Here is a 20,420-nt window from a genome sequence, read left to right on the forward strand (position 1 = left end):
GGTGTTAGGTATTGGGGAAGCACAGGCAAATAAGGAACACTCCCTCGGTGGAGGACCTGAGCATCATGGTCTGAACAAATTCCTTAAGTGGGGAATTCGGAAGGAACCCGAAATGGTGACCCACAAGCTTGGTCCAACGGTAGCTCCAGAGACATAACTTTTAAAATGAACTCCGGGGCTCCTGGGCAGCTCAGTCAGTTAAGCATCCGATTTAGGTTCGGGTCATGATCTCCTGGATCATGGGTTCGAGCACCGTGTCAGGCTGTATGCTGGCAGCTCAGAGCCTAGAAACTGCTTTGGATTCTGTGTCTCCCTCTCACCCTCTGCCCCTCCCTTGCTTGTGCTCTGTCTCTGCCTCTCTCAAAAATAAACATTTAAATTTTTTTTAAATAATAAAAAATAAAATGAACCCCAAAAGATTATTTTACCAGTTAAAAGAGGTCAGAGATTTTTTTAGGGAAAAAGAACAGGCACAATAATACTGAAGAGTCTCTGTAACGAAGAGTTATTTTTCTGAAAATACTTTTCCCATCCCTGATCATTTGAAGACTCTAGGATTTTTAATGTATCTAGAGTCAGGGTGATATCACTGCTTCCTTGGTCTGAGCTTGCATTCTGGGTTAAAATCGCTGGGGTGAGTGTTCAGTAGGAATTGTGGGTGATTGTCATTAAAACCACCCTACTGAGGCAGGTTTCAACATGGCAGAGCACGGGTCCTGCGGGTGCATTGCCCTGGCTTTACATTTAGCTGTCATAATGTTAAGGGTCAACCGTTTTTGGCTTCTTCTTTGGCTACTTTATTTATTCTTTTTAATTTTTATTTTTGTATCTGTTTTTATTTTTAGAGACTGCATGAGCAGGGGAAAGGGGCAGAGAGATAGATGAAGACAGAGAATTCTAAGCAGGCTCCATGTTCAGCACAGAGCCCAAAGGGGCTTGATCCCACGACCCTAGAATCATGATCTGAGCCCACATCAAGAGTCAGATGCTCAACCGACTGAGGCACCCTAGCGTTCTTTGGCTACTTTAAATGAGACGTGTGGATTATGTAGTCTCTTTTTATGTGATTGCAATCTGTTTTTTTGGGTGGACCACAATATTAGACTTAGCATGTAGATAGTGAATTTTAAATCTTTCTTCTAACAGCAAAACCCATTTAGCAAACAAAGTATTGCCTGAATCATAATATGTATAAGAGATACAAGCAGAGTTGCTCTGATTAAGGGTGGAGGGGTGGAGAGGAACCCCAAATTGGCTCTCCCCTCAACCTCAGCACCTTGCCCTCATCATGGTCAGTGAGAAGCTTTTCATGATTCTGGGCTTCACTGAGCACCTTTTGAAACCATATAATATTCCATCTGTGTGTGAAATTTTTAGAAAATGTGCTTCTCAAAATACTGTAGATTTTCAATGCTTTTCAGTTTTGTTAGGAAGAAAGAGGGCACGCACATGAGCAGGGGAGAGGGGCAGAGGGAGAAGGAGAGAGAATCTTAAGCGGGTTCCATGCCCAGTGTGGAGCCGGAGTCAGGGCTCAATTCCATGACCCTGGGATCATGACTGAGCTGAAATCAAGAGTCGAATGCTTAACCAACTGAGCCACCCAGGTGCCCCTCAATGCTTTTCACTTTTCAATGAAAAACCAGATCGTCACTGTGGTCCCTGCACAAGAGGTTTCTGAACATACTTGAATTAATGATGCAAAATGCCATTGACATGTTAATGGTAGTATTACATTAAAGACATTCAAAATTTGAAAGATTCGTAGAGCTTTTCCTGAAAATGAGAATATTTTTAATATGTTACAAAATAAGTGAAAATTTTGTAAATAAGATTGTACTTTTAAACCCTACTCACTATCTTATCCCTCCAGTGTTTGTTCAAAGAAGTAACTCAGTTTTTGAAATTTAGTTAAAACCTTATTCCTTTGGGTGCAGTAACTCCTAGCATAAGCTGAAAAAATATCCAAATAGACCGAAAACATCCAAGAAGATAATGACTTTGGTCCCTTGGCACAGTGCTTTGTTACTTTTCTTTCCCAGCAATCTGAGCACTAGAAAGCACCCCCTTCATCCTCCAGGGCACTATAGGAAAGAAGAATGTATAAGAGATTTGAAAAAGTCCTCTGGATACCATTATCTCTACTGACTGTCGTTAGAGGAGAAGTTTTAGGACTTTTACATCCATCTGTAAATATCAGCATCATCTCTGCTCATGCTTTGGACTCCAACCCTTGTATTCAGATGGTAAACTTTTCAGGATTAAAAAAAAAAAAAGAAATTTTAATGCTATGGGTTGTTTCAAGATGTTCCTGAAACATCTTTTTTCTGTTACCAATGGAGGCCAAGGCGCAGCATTGATTCCTAGGAAGACAAAATCGTACAGGAACAAGAAGGGTCAGTCACATGGTTAAAATGCAAAAGGGATTATTAGAATCATATTAGATACTTGAGGTGTCTTGACCCGGTTTAGGAAGGGGAATTGTAGCACCACTTTGGATTTTATGGACGGTAACATCTCTGCATGTCTTTACCACCACTTCTGAGAACCTCGTTTCCCCCTTCTTCAGACAGTATACCTGACTTGCTTTATGTACTTTAACCTTGCTCTTTTGAAAAACAATTCATGTATTTGGATTTGTAATTTTAGATTATGAAACCACCTATACTACGCTGGTCTGCATTTTTAAAAATCTGATTTTTAGAATAACATTTAGAACTCATTTGTATGTATTTGGTCAGGAGAAATTACAGATAAGTAACAATGATTACGGAGCTTTATGCTTCATTAGCAGTGGTTTCCCTGAAATTTCTCACCTTGTTCTTTGATCTGTCACTTTACATTTATTCTAACGTCCTTCTAAAACAATTTTTTTTTTTTGCCTCATCTTCATACTCTGCTGCTGGGTTCCCTTGAAAATTTATAGTACAGAGGGCTCTGAGCTTATCAGGGAAGATTTTCTAATTAAACCATTGGCTGAAATAGGAAGGTGTCCCTTCGTGGTAAATATAGATTTCTGAAAATGTTTTATATTTATTTGCTTCAATAGAGAAATGCAATTATATCTTTAGCATTGCACAGATTACCTACTGATCGCATCTAGTGTTTATGAAAGCAAATTATTTATCTTGAGCAGTAACCGAAAACAGAGTGAGATATAATAGTGGGCAGTGATTGAAGCAGTATTTCCCTGGTGATCAAATTGGTGTTTTCTTTTTTCTTCCTGTTATGAGGCATAGATTGTGAAATATGTTTTTAAAAAATAGCAACTTAGCTGATGCAGTTTTGTTTAATAGATTATGGTTCAGAGAAGATCATTTCTGAGCTTGAGAGTAATCAAGGTAGGGGTGCCTGGGTGGCTCAGTCGGTTAAGTGACCGACTAAGGCTCAGGTCATGATCTACGGTTCATGGGTTTGAGCCCCACGTTGGGCTCTGTGCTGACAACTCAGAGCCTGGAGCCTGCTTCAGATTCTGTGTCTCCCTCTCTCTCTGCCCCTCCCCCATTCGTGCTGTGTTTCTGTCTGTCTCTCAAAACTGAATAAACGCTAAAAAAAAATTTTTTAAAAAGAGTAATCAGAACACTGCAGCTTTGACAATCTAGCTCTCCTTTGAATCAGAGAGCAATGTTTTACACACATTTTGTGATTTCTGTAACCTGTACCCTCCACTAGATTGAAGCCTCATGAGAGCAAGGACTGTTTTTCTCGTATTCGTCACTGTGTTTCCAGTGCCTGCCTGTCTGGCCCATGTTGACTACTGAATAAATATTTGATGAATAAATAAACGATTCAGTTAAATAATTTATTCAGAAGCTAAATTCATTTAGTAGGTGCTTGCCTAATGAAAGCCTAGCCCCTATTGCTAATGTATGTAGTCCATGTTTTCTTCACATGGAGGATGTTCGTGTCACATGTGTTGTCACTAAGGATTAATTTAAGGATATGTCGGGGAAAAAAGAGCTAATAATTCTAAAGAATGCATTCTGTAGAAATGTGGTCACAGCCATTTTGAAAACTTCCTAAATTATTTAACCTATGAACGTGACAAGCACACGTTTGAGAATATTCATCAGACGCCTGGACACATGGCGGGCTGAGTTCTGGGATCTGGGGCACAGCAAGGGAAAAGGACCGAGAAAAATCCCTTTCTTCGGTTTCAGTGGGCGGAGACAGGCAGTGCACTTGTAAACTGAAAAATGAAGTTCCAGACAGGGCTTAGTGCCCCGAGCACTGAGATGAGTCCCCAAGGTCGGACCGTGAGGTGGAGTGACCTTTTTTACATTATCTCCTTAACTTCCCCCTCGAACGTGGCTGACATTTTTGGGACTTCATGAAGACTTCTTTGATGTGGTGTGATAAATAGATCAACCATGATACACAGTGTGACTAAACACAACAGTCTAGCACCCTTCGCAACACGTGGCAACGAGTGGTTTAGAGGATTCCTAGAAAAATATAAAACTTAATGGAAAACAGGACTTTTCTTGAGCATTTATGACTGCCAAGTTCACAGTAACTTCTGTATTAGAATGTAATGCTTTTTCAGATAAAACTACCGCTTCTATTCTTAGAGGCTGCAAATATCCCTTTCATTTGTACTAAAAAATGAAATGTACTAGATGAAAATTTACATGATGTACTGGTGATTTCATGGTTTAAAATTCCAGTAGTTTCCTGTTTTACTGTTTGCTTAAGAATATTTGCAGCCTGTCAGCTCATCCACTAAGACCTGACACTTTTTGAGCATTTACTAAGTTCCAGGTCCTCTGCTCTTTACCCTAATTGCTTAAAGGGCCTATAAAGTGGAGTACACGAAATGATCCATTGGGGTGAGAGAATGTTACAACTTCTGTACTAGTTATATTTGATCTCAACTTTTTTATAATTTCTCTTTACTCTGCAAAGTACAGAATTTATTGATATTAACCGAGTTTGTTATACAAAAATAGAACAATGTCCTAGGTAAGCACTCAACATTTTTTCCTAACATACTACTCAAAAAAAAAAAAAAAGTTTTGAGATCATTTCTCAGAAAGATCCTATTCAGTCTGTATTAATTGGCCTTACCTTGCTGATTTAGAAATTCTTAGGAAAGTTACTTGCTGAGGGATACATATCCAGTGGTTGGCAGAGCAGGGATTCAAATCCCAGTTCGGTCTTAATTCCAAATCCCATGTTAATAAACTATATGTTATTCTGTGGGTGTGGTTTAGAAGAAAGCAAGAATGTATGTAAAATATGGTAAACTTGAAAAATAAAACGTAACCAAGCGTGTAGCTGCCTAATCACCAGATCAGCACTTGAGAGGCATGGCATTGTTAGGACATGTCCCCATAGTAAACGAGATAGCCTCTGTGCATCATTTTCCTTAAAAATGAAGGTAGAAATTTGTGCTTCATGATTTTCCCTCAACTCATCTTGGGAATCGTATTTAAAGTACTTAAGGTTTTCTTAGGACTCTTTCTCTGTTTACATGCTTCTCCTTTTTGGCCTGATAGATCTCTTACGACGAGCCTTTTGCGGTAGGCTTTCCACACTGCGTATTGCTGCCTTCTCGCCCAGAGAAGATGGCTGTTGTTTTTGCAGGCTACACCCAATCGCCTCTCAAATCCTGATTCCTTTCAGCTGGGTGTGTGAATTCTGACCTTATTTGGCAAGCCCTTGGCCGCATGAGAGCTCAAATATGATTTCCGTGGTTCACAAAGCACTAAGTTAAAATCTACTTCTTGGCCTTGGAAAAATTAAGTTGCACGATTTCTCCAGAAGCAGGCAAGTGAGCCATTCCAGTGATTTAATGCTCTTTGTCCTAGCGTTCTGTAGCCCCACTTACACTGGAAGGAAAGAAGTATGAGATTCTCCTTTTTAAAATAAAACCCCATTGTTGTATGCTAAACGAGGTTGAGAAGAAAAACTACAAGAGTGAATGTTGACCAGTGGAATGCAGAACAGAGAGGACGCTGGCAACCTTTGTGAGCCAGCATTATAAAATGACTAAGAATCACATACCCACCAGCACATCCGTATTCCAGGATTGCCATATTTTCAAGCTGAAAAGAATGCCATAGCCTCTTAACTGGTCTTAAGGCCTCTATTTTTCCTAATCCATCCCTAGTTGGCCACCAGTACACTTTCTGGAATGTAAATCGGATCCTGTTCCTCTTCTAAAACTCTTCTCCAAATAACCTTTGCCTTTGGAACCCTGCACATAACACCCAGACCCTTCCATTTCCATTCCCTACCAGCTTTTCCAGCCCCATCTTTTTCCTAACTTACTACTCAGTTTGAGACTACTGATCCAATTTCATCCTTAAAACAATCCTACTAAATTAGTAGTCTGTAAATCACTACCACACCTCGCTTCATGTATTATTTCCATATTGTCTGAATGGCAACGTCTCAAGTACAATATGCTTTTGCATACTTTCTGCCTTTGCACATGTGATTTCTTCTGTTTAGAATTCCTTTGCCCATCCTTCCCCCACCCTGGCTCAGCCTTAATTCCTCATTTAAGGTCAAGTGTTAACTCATGTGGGATTGGGTTTTTGAGCCACCCAGACTAAAGAAGGTATCTCTTCCCCATGTGTCTCTTTTGTACCTGCAGAAAATGTTTTGTTTACTTTTAAGGTAGCATATAGCATATGTAATATGATCATTTGGGGAGAACACTTTTTCTCTGACGGTAGCCCTGTATTACAGTTAAGAGATTTTTGTCTGCAGTTTGGGATTGCAAGAAGAGAGAATTGGGACCAGAGGATCTGAGGTCAGGCTAAGAAAGAATGGTTGGATTTGGACAAGGAAATCTCCAGAGCAGTCAGTCAGGGTGGAACCCAGTGCAGAAATGGGCTGCTCACAGCATTCTGCACCAGGGGTCTGCAAACTCCAGCACAAGGGCCAAATGCACCCACTGCCTAGCTCTGTAAATCAAGTTTTATTGGAACCCAGCTACACCCACTTGGTTACACATGGTCTTTGGCTGTTTTCATGCCACGACAGAATTGAGCAGTTGCAGCAAGCCCCAAACCCTACAGTATTTACCCTCTGTCCCTTCACAGAAAAATGTTGTCAAGCTTGCTCTAAAAAAGCAGTTGTTGTAGTGAGGTCCTCAAACCCAGAGCATGTTACCATTGCACATTCCCAGGCTTCACCTCAGACCTACTCGATGAGAAATCTGTGTGTAATAAGCCCTTCAGGTGACTCTGAAAACCACCACTCTAGATTCCTGGCCCCATGGCTAATTACTCGGGGCTTGATGATAGCCAGGCAGCCGGGGTCTAGGAGAAACAGATACCAGTAAAAGGAAAGGAGGTACAATGAGAAAACAAGATGAGGGGGAATCCAAAGAAGAATCTCTAAGGGTACATTCTGAAATAAAAATTCCCTGCAGAGGAAGGAACCCACTGTTGTATCCCACCCTCTTGCCCAGAAGTACCTGCCCGGAGTATGTCTGTGAAAGAATGAGGGCAGGTGTGTGGGTGTGCTTGGAGAGGAGCCAGTCCCAAAATGGGATTCCGGAGCCTTCCAGTGGAAACAAATAGGTACCCTTAGCAGGAGTGGCTCTGGACCGAGTCTGAAACCCATTCAGAGAAACAAAGTTATTACCAAAGACTGAAGAACAGATACAAATGTTTAAAACCCTAATGATTTGAATAAAATCCCAACTCCTTTAATCTCCGTTTTACTTCTCGTTCGCTGCCTTTGGGTATTTATTGATTCCTGGGACTTTGTTCGTACCGACGTAGCTCAACTGTACCTCTATTTGACCCTAATTTGCTCAACCTCCCCAAAGCTATTAACTGAATTAATAAATGTAAAGCACTTAGCAGTGTCTGGTACATTCTTTCTAGTAAGGAAGTATTTCATCTTCCTGGTCACAATCTTATTTCATACTGAAATATAGGTTATTCTAGTATTTATCTATATTTACTCTAGGAGGAAAACTTTGCTTACCAGCATTCTGTCTTTGTCTTTAAAGACGCTTCCGCCAAATAGTCCATGTTGTAATCTGAAGCCTAAATTGTTTTTTGAGTTTGATTATTAAACTTTTTATCATTTAGGAACATTATCACAAACTTTTTAAAAATACAAAGAAATCTAAGTACTAACCAAACATTTGCTAACATGGTAATAAGTCATTCTGAGGTTCTGTTATTTGGCAAAATATACAATGAATGGGAAAAACATAATTTCTAAATCCATCATGATACATTTTACCATACAGGTTTTAAGTACTCTGCATGAAGGCTTTTATCTTGACTAGGGTTGAAATTTTACAATTATGTACCTTTTTAAAATTCCGCCTACTTTATGAACATCTGAAAGAGAAAATAAGATTGTGGAGGGCTTTACTGGGTGAATAAATATTATTTCATGATTTTTCAGTGATAATTAAATCTCCATTATGTCAAAGAGTCCTCAACCTGAAACCTTTATAACTTTTGGCATAGTGACATTTTGAAAGTAAAATTAGTGTTGGACTTTTTTTTTAATTCCATAAATGCCAGGGGAATTTTATCATGTTTCAACACTTGCTGAATATGTAATTCCCATAGTGCACATTAGTGGCCATCTGTGTAAGGTAATACATGTTTGGGATGAAATTGATTACGGCTTAAACACTCCTGTGTTATGATCAGGAAAAGCACGCAAAGTTCACATCTTTTTTTCTAGTGGTCATTATGTAGCTAAAGATATTAATTTCCAGGGGCAAACAGCCTATCACTCAAGATCTTAATCTCACAATAAATGGCACCAGGGCCAAAGGAAAGGAGGCTGTGGGGCCTTCCACTAAAATTAGTAAACGCTGTGCTCCAGGAGCTCTCAGGATAAAAGAAACAGTAACAGGCTTGGGGACACAGTTTTTCTTTTGTAGGCTTCAGGGTAGACCCGCTGCAATTTTGCTGCATATTCAGAACTGTTTCATTACCCTTTTGAGAAAATCCTGTTATTAGAGCCACCAACACACCCCAGGTTAGCCTGCTTGTAATTTTTCTCCGCATGCTCATTGCTGGCCCTGCCCCTTTAGTCCTTTATGTTATTTTTGCCTGGTTTAAAGAATGTCTCCTTTTCATCTGTGCAAACTCAGATGCTTTCCTTCCTTCAACTATGGCTTCAGTGTGATCTCACCCATGCAGTTACTTTGTTTTTATTAGATTCGTGCGTGGCAATGCATGCCGTAGACTTCTTGAGCTCGTTTCTCCCCTTGGAGCTACAAGATACACAAATACACTTGTTTATGTATTTCTAATGAATGCGTTCACATCTTGACTCTCCCATTATCTAGTTACCTCGGGGTTTTGTGAGACATTACCAGAAAATAATTTTTTAGTTTAGAAAATCTTAAGACCTTGTATTACTGAACTGTCCCCCACGATCGTTAAAAAAAAAATCTTATCGTGCTTTCTGTGGATTATTTGACATTTGAACACAGGTATATTCTGATCTTCCCTGGGATGTGGGCCAGGATGATTTAGCTGCAGATGCCCCGAAAGTAGCTGAAAGAATGGATAGAGTCATTGTCTAAACGTTGAAATATAGCCATTGTGATGTTGGCATAGTTGATGCTGAACTGTACTTCCTTTGTGTTCTTGAACTTCTTGATGATAATTATTCATCAGGTTATGATAGATTTCAAATCTGCTTCCCATTAAAGATAATAAAATAATACTATCTCCTTAAAGAAGGGAATTTGCCTTCCTGTCTTACATATTATAAACTAAGAAGTCATGCGCCAAGAGTATCTAATAGCTATATAATGTATTTGGAATATATTGAAAAGAATGTAGTCTAGACTGCAACAGTACTGGATAATATCTAGATTTCGGAATCTTTCTTAACTTTTTTTGTCATTCACTCAGCAAACACTGCTGACTGCCAGTGTTCCAGAGATACAGTGTAAAGGTGAACGAGATGTGGTGCCTCCTCTTGAACGAAACTATGGGTCGTACATTGAAACAGTTAATCTGAATATGGTACATTGAAATGAGTAAAGACGAACAAAGTTCTGTCAGAGCACCGTAGAGGAGAAGACTTGTGTTAGAAGTACGGCTTCAAGGAAGCAGTTAACTTTTGAGACTGGCCTTGCAGGATGAGCTGGGTTTCCCCAGGCAAAGCAGTGGAGGATGTGTGTGCCTCTGTATACATACATGCACACAAAGACACATGCACGTATACATACACACCTGTGCACATGCACGCCCAGCTATATTTAAGCATTGTGGCAAAGACTGTTGGCTGGCTAATTTAACACCCGTTCCATCCTTTTCTGTCTTGTCATCCCACTATCGAAGCTGGAAAAGCTCAGTACTGATAAAGAAGCATGGCCATGGAAATATAAATAAACAAAAATGGCCATGTTTGGAAATCTGCTAGGGACTTTTAGAAACACTTTTGCTTTCAAGTAAGAGATGGATACAGTTGCCATTGCCCCCTTATTCTTGTCTTCAGTTGTGGCAGTGATAATTATAGCTGTGGCAGCCACCTTGAGACATTGAGAAAGTCTTGGAAAGTGACTTGAACTATCAGTCTAATGCCTGTAACTGCCTATCCCAATACTACTTAGGGAAGGAAAACCAAATCTTCATTTAAGCCATTGTTAGTTAGACTTTTTCTATTATAGCCAGAAGCATTCCTAAGTAATACACCCATAAGCCCTCTCTCACTCACTCATGTTTGCTTACATATATTTTAACCTTATTTCCCATGCCTACCAAGACTTAGGACTAATTTTAAACTTACACTTTGGTAAATAGTAAGCAGAACTTAATGTTAGAAGAAAGAAGATGGAATGCTTTGTTTGTTATTACCAATTTAGACACTATCCTTAGCACTTGATTTCCCTTATATCTATACTGTCCTTGTCTGGTGTTTTAAAATAAAAATGAAGGCAAGAAGAGAGAAACAGCTTGAAAAGAAAGATAAATGTTGACGTAGAGGATCATCCTGGTGGTTAGGTTACAGGGAAAATCCAAGAATCAGTTGATTGTGGCTTAGTTTGTCAGTTTGCATTCCTATGTATTTAGGACCAAGAACCATCCCCTGTACCTCTGTAGTGAGCCAGTTTGGTTTCCCTAACAACCAAAAAGTTGTTCTCATTTTTTCTCTATTTAGGAAGATGAGAGTAGAAACCATTCTTCTTTCTGAGTGATTAGAAGAGCTTTCTGCAGAACATATTATGTTCAGTCTTGTATGAAACATACCAACTAGTGAGCAAGCAATCTTTAATGGACTCTGGTCTTCCACAGCACAAATATGGAGTAATGTGATAATTACCCAACCTATTCTTTCTTACAGAGACTGATGCTGTCGCTTGGTTTATTTCTCTCTTCCTCAGCATTTCTAATTGTCTGCTATGTATACGTTTTCTGACACTGCATCAAATTATAATTTCATTGCATAAGCATTTATTTTTTCATAAGCATTTATTCCTACTCTTTTTCAAACAGGTCGTGAACATTGCTTCTTTGCTGTGTTGATCTTCCATAGTTTTTGTTGTTGTTTTTTAGTAGCTGCCTGCTTGTCTTTAACTCCCTTTTGATTTCTCCCTTGTGTGTGGCTTTTTGTTTCATTTTTTGTTTTTGTAAGAATCGGTTGCCTACCTTAGGAGTAAGGTAATGTAGGTATCTTCAGTTTCATGTCAAAGTACTGGATTAAAGTCAGGGATCCTTAAGAGAAAACTCAGTGGGATACTTGCAATTTACATCAAAGTCTACATATTACCATTATTCTCTGAAAAACATACACATACTTTAGTTCTTAAAGAATCTAAATGGGTTTCCTTCTTAAAATTTTTGCCACTCATTTTCTCTAGAATCTTCAGCTACTTGGAGCTACAGCCATTGAGGATAAATTACAAGATCAAGTGCCTGAAACCATAGAAACTCTCATGAAAGCAGACATCAAGATCTGGATCCTTACAGGGGACAAACAAGAAACTGCCATTAACATTGGTAATTAACCTAATTCAACCTTTAAATCGTAATGCTTTTTAACAGTTTGACGTATTTTAGAAGATAAATTTGAGATATTTCAAGATCTGAAAGATTTGGTTTTGTAAGATTTCCATATTTATAATATTGTTGGGCTTATCTGTTCATTTATGGTCCCAATGTCCCTTTAAATTTGCAGTGGTTGTATATACCTGCAAACTTCAGCTCTTGCAATCACAAAGTAACCCTCTCTCACCTTTCTATCTCTGCCTCCCCCCACCTTCCATCCATAATTGACACATGTAGATAACATGTCCGCAGTTGTCTGTGAAAGTCTGGAGATAGGGACTGTGGCAGACTCGTGTATCGGCACTTGTTTATGTGACCAAAGGTTATTTCTGAGATGGGAGGTAATGTTGCCAGCTTTCATTCATCCTGCAATCGTGTCATTTTTCACAAAGAGATTTTATTAGTCAGCTCATGTCGCCATAACAAAATACCACAGATTGGGTGGGTTAAACAACAGGAATTTATTTCCTCGCCGTTCTGGAAGCTGGAAAGTCCAAGATTGTCTGCAGGTTTGGTTTCTCCCGAAGCATCTCTTCCTGGCTTGCAGATGGCCGCCTCCCTACTGTGTCCTCAGCTGGCTCTCTTCTGCGGGTACACACTCCTGGTGTCTCTTTCTCGTCTTATAAGCACACAAGTCCTATTGGATCATGAACCTGCCCTTCTGACCTCGTTTAACTCAATCTTCTGGAAGACCCAATCTCCAAACATTATGGGTTCAGGTTCCAACATGTAAAACTAAGGAGACACAACCCTTTGCATAACAGAGGTCTTACTGAGAAGAAAGTTGGTATTTGGTTTAAGGCCCGTATACCAGTAATATGCAAGGAAATGTCACTCTTTTTTTTTTTTTCTTCCAAATTCGGTAATAATAGTTTGCCTGAGCACTGTAATCCCTGACATAGATTCAACCTCTGGATATAAATCCTATGAATTACATCCAAAACTCTACCAAAGTGGAAGAAACCATTCAAAGGTATTGACAGCATGAAATCACATTTTTAGAAAGTCTGTATCAAGTATCATTATTTAAGAAACATTTCGCCAGTACTCCTTTTAGAAATTTTAGTAATCGCAGCATTCTGTAAATATAAAACTACAACAGAGGGGTGCCTGGGTGGCTCAGTCGGTTGAGTATCTGACTTTGGCTCTGGTCATGATCTCGCAGTTTGTGGGTTCGAGCCCTGTGTCAGGCTCTATGCTGACAGCTCGGAGCCTGGAGTCTGCTTCGGATCCTGTGTCTCTGTCTCTCTCTGCCCCTCCCCCACTCGTGCTCTGTCTCTCTCTATCAAAAATAAAAAAGAAAATGTAAAAAAAAAAAACAAAAAACTACAACAGATTTATAGCAAATTGCTGGAGGTAGAGGACAATTGATTTTTAAAAGATGCTAGTGTAAGTGTAAACCTATAAGCCAAACAAATGGTTAATTTTGATTACAAAAAGTATCACTGGTGTTAGACACAAATGGAAAGATGATGTACAAGAATACTTTAGAGTTGGGAGACCTGAAAAACAGAAATAGGCTGAACAAAAAGCATGATGACAGCTAGAGGAAGACCGTAGGGTGGCAAAGAGTGATATGTGAGGAAAATAAGTGCTGCTGAGAACAGTTGAGGGACGGAGCCATTACGACAGTTCCTATGAAGAGTATGGAGGTGGCGTTTGGTAACATTTAACTTTTAGAGTCTTGGGCCATAATCTTTGGGGTCTTTTTCCAAGGACAAAGTAGGTGAGATCCATTCATTTCATTCATACAGCAAATGGGCATTACACAGAAGGATTCCGTTTTAAATCAGGAGGTCAGGAAGAACTCATTGAGAGGATGACCTTTGAGAAATGACCTAAGAGAGGAAAGGGAGCTTGTCGTTGGATGATTAGGGAAAGCTATCTAGTGTTCTAAAAAGAGCAGAAATGCAAAGTGGGGAGCAGGAGAGCAGGTCAGCCGCATGACATGGCCTCCCAGATTGCTGTAAAGGCCTTGCATTTACTCCGAGTGAGATGGGAAGCCACTGGATGGTTCTGAGCAGAGGAAAGATGTGGACCGACTTTCCTGCAAGAACGGTCAGTCTGGCCGCTAGGCTGGCTGAGAATGAGCTGGGAGGGAAGCAGGTGTGGAAGCAGGGAGACCAGTGAAGAGGCTGTTATATCAATCCAGGTGAGGCATGTTGGTTACTCGGACCTGGATGGTAAAGTGAAAGTGGTGAGTAATGGCTGGAATATGTATATATTTTAAAGGTAGAGCCCACAGGATTGACTAATTGATTAGATGTGAGGTATGAGAGAAAGAACGGACTGGAGCATAATTCCAAGGCATCGTAGCTGCTGTGATTGAAGGATTGAATTGCCATTAACCAAAATAAGGAAGACCGAGGGGAAGCAGGTGTTCTGGGAGGAGATCAAGAATCCAGTTTTGAGATATGTTAAGTTTGAGATGCCTGTTTTACACCTAAGTGTCTGCTCTTACATAGGCACTGGGATATGAGAGTCTGGAGTTCAGGAAAGAGCTCTAAGTAGGAGATATGAGTTCCAGAATGGTCACTGTTCTGATGGTATTTAAAACCATTGTATCTGGGCACCTGGGTGGCTCAGTCAGTTGAGTGCCTGACTCTTAATTTCGGCTCAGGTCATGATCTCACGGTTCGTGAGTTCAAGCCCCACATCAGGCTCTGCACTGACAGTGCAGTGTGGAGCCTACTTGGAATTCATTCTCTCTCTCTCTCTCTCCCTCTCTCTCTCTCTCTCTCTCCCTCTCTCTCCTCTGCCTGCTCTCTCTCTCTCTCTCTCTCTCTCTCTCAAAATAAAAAATAAACATTTAAAAATATATATATATCGAAAGAGATCACAAAAGGAGTAAGGTAGATGATACTATTTTAAATGTGATGGTAATATTTTAAACACCAGCCAGCCGAGTTGCTTGTTTTTCTATAGCCAAGTTCAGCTGTACACAAGTGGGTTCTGAGTAGGCAGTGTCAGTTTAACCAGCAGGTGATTTTGCCCTGCTGCAAGTACAGCAAAGCGAGGAAAGGCAGGACGGTAGAGGATATGACGGTAGTCCAAGGGCAGGGGGACAGTGGTGGGATCCACGGTCCACAAGATAGCCAGACAACCTTTAGCACCCTTCTCCAAAAACAGCCATCTCCTCATGTTGGTCATCATGAAGGATGTTCCATATAAGTGTGGTGCTTTTCAGGACATTGAAAGTCATTACCACGTTCTCTTTCCATACTTGTTTCTCAAGACAGCTTTAACTTACCAAATATTATCCTTGTAGCCCTCCTATAACAAGCAAGAGCATTTCTTTTTTAACTTCTGCAAACCTGGAAAACAACTATCACCGGTCCTAATAAAATAGATAAAGCTTTAGTTTTATCTAATAAAATAGATTAAAAGTAAATAAAATTTGATATTTTTACAGTATTATCACTTTAACATCTTCGCCACTGCTCTGTAGAGAAATGAATTATATCAATTAATCTACTCTATGTTTGGACATAGGACACTCCTGCAAACTTTTGAGGAAGAACATGGGAATGATTGTTATAAATGAAGGCTCTCTTGATGTAAGTAAAATTATCTTTTAAAAAAAATTCCTTTAATAACTTAACCATCTTGTTATATTTTATTTTATATTCAAATAGCTGTAAAAATATTTGATCTTCCTTAGGTTAAAAGAGATTTATTACTCTTGCTCTGCTGTAACATAATGCATATTGTTTTGAACCACATTGTTGTAAATAGATCCCAGCTTTATGTCCATGACAGCTAAAAGAAGTTGCTAAATGATTTGCTTGATGGTGTGAGACAAAACTTTTTCTGCTTTGCAGAAGCATTATGTCAGGAGGTTACTGAGTGACTGCAATTTGTTCATGTCTACCTGGGAATTTTGTATGTTAAACATTTAATATCTTCTTTAGCTTCCAGTGTTAATGTGTATTTTGCTTCTCTTAAAAAAAATTGTCTGTGAAACCTATTGGACAGCATGAAATCAGCATTCCTAAAAGGAAAGCCACGTTGTTTTTTTTAATGTCCTAACTTCTGGGCTGAAATATAAATTCCTTTTTTCATGGCTGTGATCACACAAAGTTATATTTGGGAAAGAGGGAAAGATTTGTGAGGTGTACCGTGTAAAATAGAAGTTAACCCAAAAAAAATTTTTTTTAAATATGCAGGTCAAATGACCTGTTAAGAATTTTAAAGTAAAAAGGTGACTGTAACTTAAGGTGGAAGACAGAACAGGGGAGGTGACTATACAACTGCTTGAAATAGACATTGTGACGCAAAGGGCAGAGAAAACCTGATAATTAAGGACGTGGGTGGAGCCGAGGGGCCAGGTATGTAGAAAGGATGGTGAAGAGGCAGACATTTAGTAGAAGTCAGGTGGCAAACAGAAATTACAGGTCAGAAGTATTTGACTTCCGATTTTTAAATTGGAATGACGATCTCTTCATTATTTGTCCTCAAGACAATCCTTGGGATCCTTTTCCCTTTCTTGTGAAACCTTTGAGAAACTTGTAGCCTAAAGAATAATACTTGATTTCGAAACCATGAAAGTTGGTCACATCTTTATTAATAAGCATATTGTGTGAACCACGCTTTAATCCTAAAAACACAACCAAAAAAAAAAAAAAAAACCACCTAGCCTGTGGTTGGAAGAATGTCCTTTTTATTTATTCATTCAGCAGGCCTCTGCTAGGCTCCGAGGACACACCGCTGGGTAAGCACTCAGCAGACTCTGCCACTTAGGGCTCACAGTTGTCTCTGTTCCCCACCCGTCATATTATTAATTTTGGGTTTATTCAAGTTACAGTGTTATGAAAAACCAGAACTAAGATAGCCATACCCTTCAAAAGCTTACAGATAATAAGGGAAGTAAAATGCATATAAGTAACAGTACCAAACAGATGCATAGATAAGGTGGATATATTGCTATGACACAATTGTGAGGCTTGGAAGTGTTTATAAAGTAAGCGACCATGAGTTAGATGGAGATGAGTGGTTGAGTAATGGAGGAATCCTTGAAGCAGAAAGTTAATACATGTAAGTTCAAGGTATGTTTGGGGGCATAAAAGAGGAACACTGAACTTAAAAGGCTGTAATTGTCTAAAGTATTTTGTTTGAATAAATGCAGATACATAGGGTAAAATCCAGGTTACAGAAAGGGACAGGTACAAGCGTGAACAACTGAGCCTCCCATCCTTACACCCACGCTACCCAGTTTATCTCCCTAGGAACAACCGCTGTTCCAGTTTCCAAGTGTTCATCCCAAGATATTCTGCCATGTCTGAGGGATATTTGTGTATATCTATGTGCACGTGCTTTGTTATTGAACACAAATTACAGCACACTATCCATGCTACTCTTTGCTTTTGTCACTTAATATTATCTTAGCAGTTGTTCTCCAATAATGTGTGTGAAGCTACCTAATTCTTTTTAAATGGTGACACAGTATTCATAAGGAAACTGCAAAGAAATGACAGTGGGGGGTGACTGTCATTAAAACTGGAAAGATAGTCTCAGGTCAACTGTGGAAAGCTGGGCCAGGTTTGAGAATTTGCCTCCACAGGCAAGGGAAGCAACTTCATCAGCCCTTTAAGAGAGGTATGATGTGTCAAAGCAACCGACCATAGACAAGTGTGGAAGGCTGGAGAGTCATGGGGTGCAGGCAGCAGGCCAGGATAAGAGTTAGGTAAGAGAGGATGGGGATGCCATTGCCATCCATGTTATGGGAGAGAAATTCAGGGAGACTTCTCCCATGTGGTCCCTGGAGAAAGAGGAAGCCATCACGAGTGGCTCCAGAACTGGGTCATGGTTGTTCACAACATTACAAGAGCCTCCATGGAAGCATTTTCCTAGTCCCTGTAGACGTGTAGGCCTTTGTCAGCAACATGGGTTACAGGTAGTAGATGGTTTTTCTGACACTTGAAAGAAGTCAGAGGTGAGACCTCTGACGTCAAAGCAAAAGCATGTCAAGCCATGCTTGACCTGTCACACGATCCTTTTTGTCTGGATGTAAGCTTTCGTCTTACGTAGCTTACGACAGCAACGCTTCTTGTTTTCATCTCTTTCATAATTTTTCTCCAACTGGGATGAGCACGTTCTTTTTGTGTTGCGGGTATCGAGTGATAGAACTAGTAATCTCAAGAATAAAAAAGTAAAGGGAAATACCGAAGATAGTCAGCGTGCTGCATCATGTATTGTTAAGCCAATGGCATTTACTTGCATTTTGGAGTTTTCAGAGTGGTAACCCTAAGATATAACTGCCTCAAGGGGTACCTGCACTCCCTATTTCTACTGGACCAAACATAGCTAGGACTCTCAAGGGAATACTCAATTTCAGGAAAGCAGGTCCGTGTCTATGTATTTTGGTTTGCCAGCCTCTCTCAATGCCCAGCAGACTGCCTACCCCATAAGTACTCCATAAACACTTGAGAATTAAGTCACAGAGTAATTTTCAATTAAGGGTTTCCCTTTAAAAAATATATATTGTATATCAGTTTTAAATTTGGCAGTAATGGATCTTACCTGGTATTTTTAAAGTAAAGTAGTTAGAAAGGTTCTTAGCAATTCAAGTGACAGTGTGGTGTGGAAAATCGTAGGCAAACCCTGGCTGACGGATTAGCACTCACTTATCCAGCTCTGGACCGCCATGCATTCTCTCCCTGCTGGTAGGGGCAGGCTGTTCTCCCAGGGAGTTAAGTGGTGACTTTACAAATCTGGCCTTTTGGGGTCAGACCCTCTCTGGTGCACTCATTTGCTTCTCAGCAGGAAAGGACACATCACTTTGCATAGCTCCTTCAGGTCTTGTGTCATAAAATCCACAGCTGAGATTTCAAGGAAATCATGAGATGTGCTAGAACACCTGCAGATAAATCATTATTTATTTTCCATTGTCACGGAAAAGAAAAGCATCCTGTGTGTTCACATTGTACTGATGAGGATACACTATGGGATTCCCATTCCATCAGCACAAACAAATAATTAACATTTAAGCAATAAACTTAGTAGGAACGTAATGTCTCAGGAAATAATACAACAGTAAATAGATTGTGGGTATATGTTTCATCAAGTGGCAGTTTTAACGAACGCACTTAAATTATTCCATTAAATGTTACAGTTCTGCCCTATTCTGAATGTGGGACCCTGGGCAAATTGAAATTAGGTAACTGCTCTGAGCCAATTTTGCTGCCTGCAAAGCAAGGATAATGTTACCGTTGGCACAGGACTGCCATGATTAGTACAGGGCATGGCACGTACGAGAAAGAGATATTATAAAATTTTGTAGAAAAATATTATTTCGGTAGCCTGCAAGTTGTTTTGCATAATGACCATTTTTATTATGAAAGATACCTTATTCTCCCATCTTTTCATTTTTTTCCTAAGCAAGATATAAATGTGGATCTTCTTTTGCAGAAGTAATACCTAGTGCTATGAACTGTGCAAATTTTATACCAAGATATTCCTAATACTGTTAACATTTTAAAGTTGAATCTTCTTTTTCAACTTGTATAAGTAAACTATTATATTTGAGGCTCTTGAGTTTCCAAATAGAAAAGACTTTTTCCTGGCAATCACAGTAAAGGAATTTTTTTGTCTTCCCATAATCTAGCTCATGTCCAAAAAAAAAAAAAAGTTACTTGGATTTCTAATTTTCTCATTTTGAGTTTCAGTACAGTTATCTGTGTTGAAAAATTAATGGCCGTTCAGCATTTTTAAAACCTTTAAGTAAATATATAAAACCAAACCACAGTTGAAAATACAGAATGAAAGTCTTGCTCCACAGATCTGACAGGGAAATCTGACGGACTTTTCTGCATCTGCCCATTCCTGGCTTCCTTCATGGCAAGAGCCGTCTCCCCTGCCAGCAGCTGCCCGGAGCACAGCCGGGTGCTTGCACCCAGTTACCTACCAAGCTACCATTTAACATTGACAGTGTCAGCAAAAGAGTTTGTTAGGAACCTTGATCATGTTTTTCTCTTAGTTTAGGAAGTAAGAATTTCATGGGTCCACGCCATTAAGAATCCTCTGAAGTTGGGGCGCCTGGGTGGCGCAGTCGGTTAAGCGTCCGACTTCAGCCAGGTCACGATCTTGCGGTCTGGGAGTTCCAGCCCTGCGTCGGGCTCTGGGCTGATGGCTCAGAGCCTGGAGCCTGTTTCCGATTCTGTGTCTCCCTCTCTCTCTTCCCCTCCCCCGTTCATGCTCTGTCTCTCTCTGTCCCAAAAATAAATAAACGTTGAAAAAAAAAATTAAAAAAAAAAAAAAAAAGAATCCTCTGAAGTTGGGGGCTCCTGGGTGGCTCAGTCGGTTGGGCAACTGACTTCAGCTCAGGTCATGATCTCACAGCTCGTGAGTTCAAGCCCTGGGTCAGGCTCTGTGCTGACAGCTCGGAGCCTGGATCCTACTTTGGATTCTTTGTCCCTCTCTCTGTCCCTCACC

General features: G+C 39.9%; 1 protein-coding gene across 7 annotated transcripts in view; it reads left to right on the forward strand.

Moving 5' to 3' along the window:
• Positions 1-20,420, forward strand: part of ATP8A1 (ATPase phospholipid transporting 8A1) — a 233,177-nt gene that overhangs the window by 124,240 nt on the left and 88,517 nt on the right. For all 7 annotated transcript variants that reach the window (XM_045056434.1, XM_045056433.1, XM_019829563.3 and 4 more), the window contains 2 exons: positions 11,804-11,942; positions 15,483-15,547. In XM_045056434.1, the coding sequence (XP_044912369.1) occupies positions 11,804-11,942; positions 15,483-15,547 (204 nt within the window). The remainder of the gene's footprint in view (positions 1-11,803; positions 11,943-15,482; positions 15,548-20,420) is intronic.

The sequence above is a fragment of the Felis catus genome, chromosome B1 (assembly GCF_018350175.1).
Source record: "Felis catus isolate Fca126 chromosome B1, F.catus_Fca126_mat1.0, whole genome shotgun sequence".
Lineage (NCBI taxonomy): Eukaryota > Metazoa > Chordata > Mammalia > Carnivora > Felidae > Felis > Felis catus.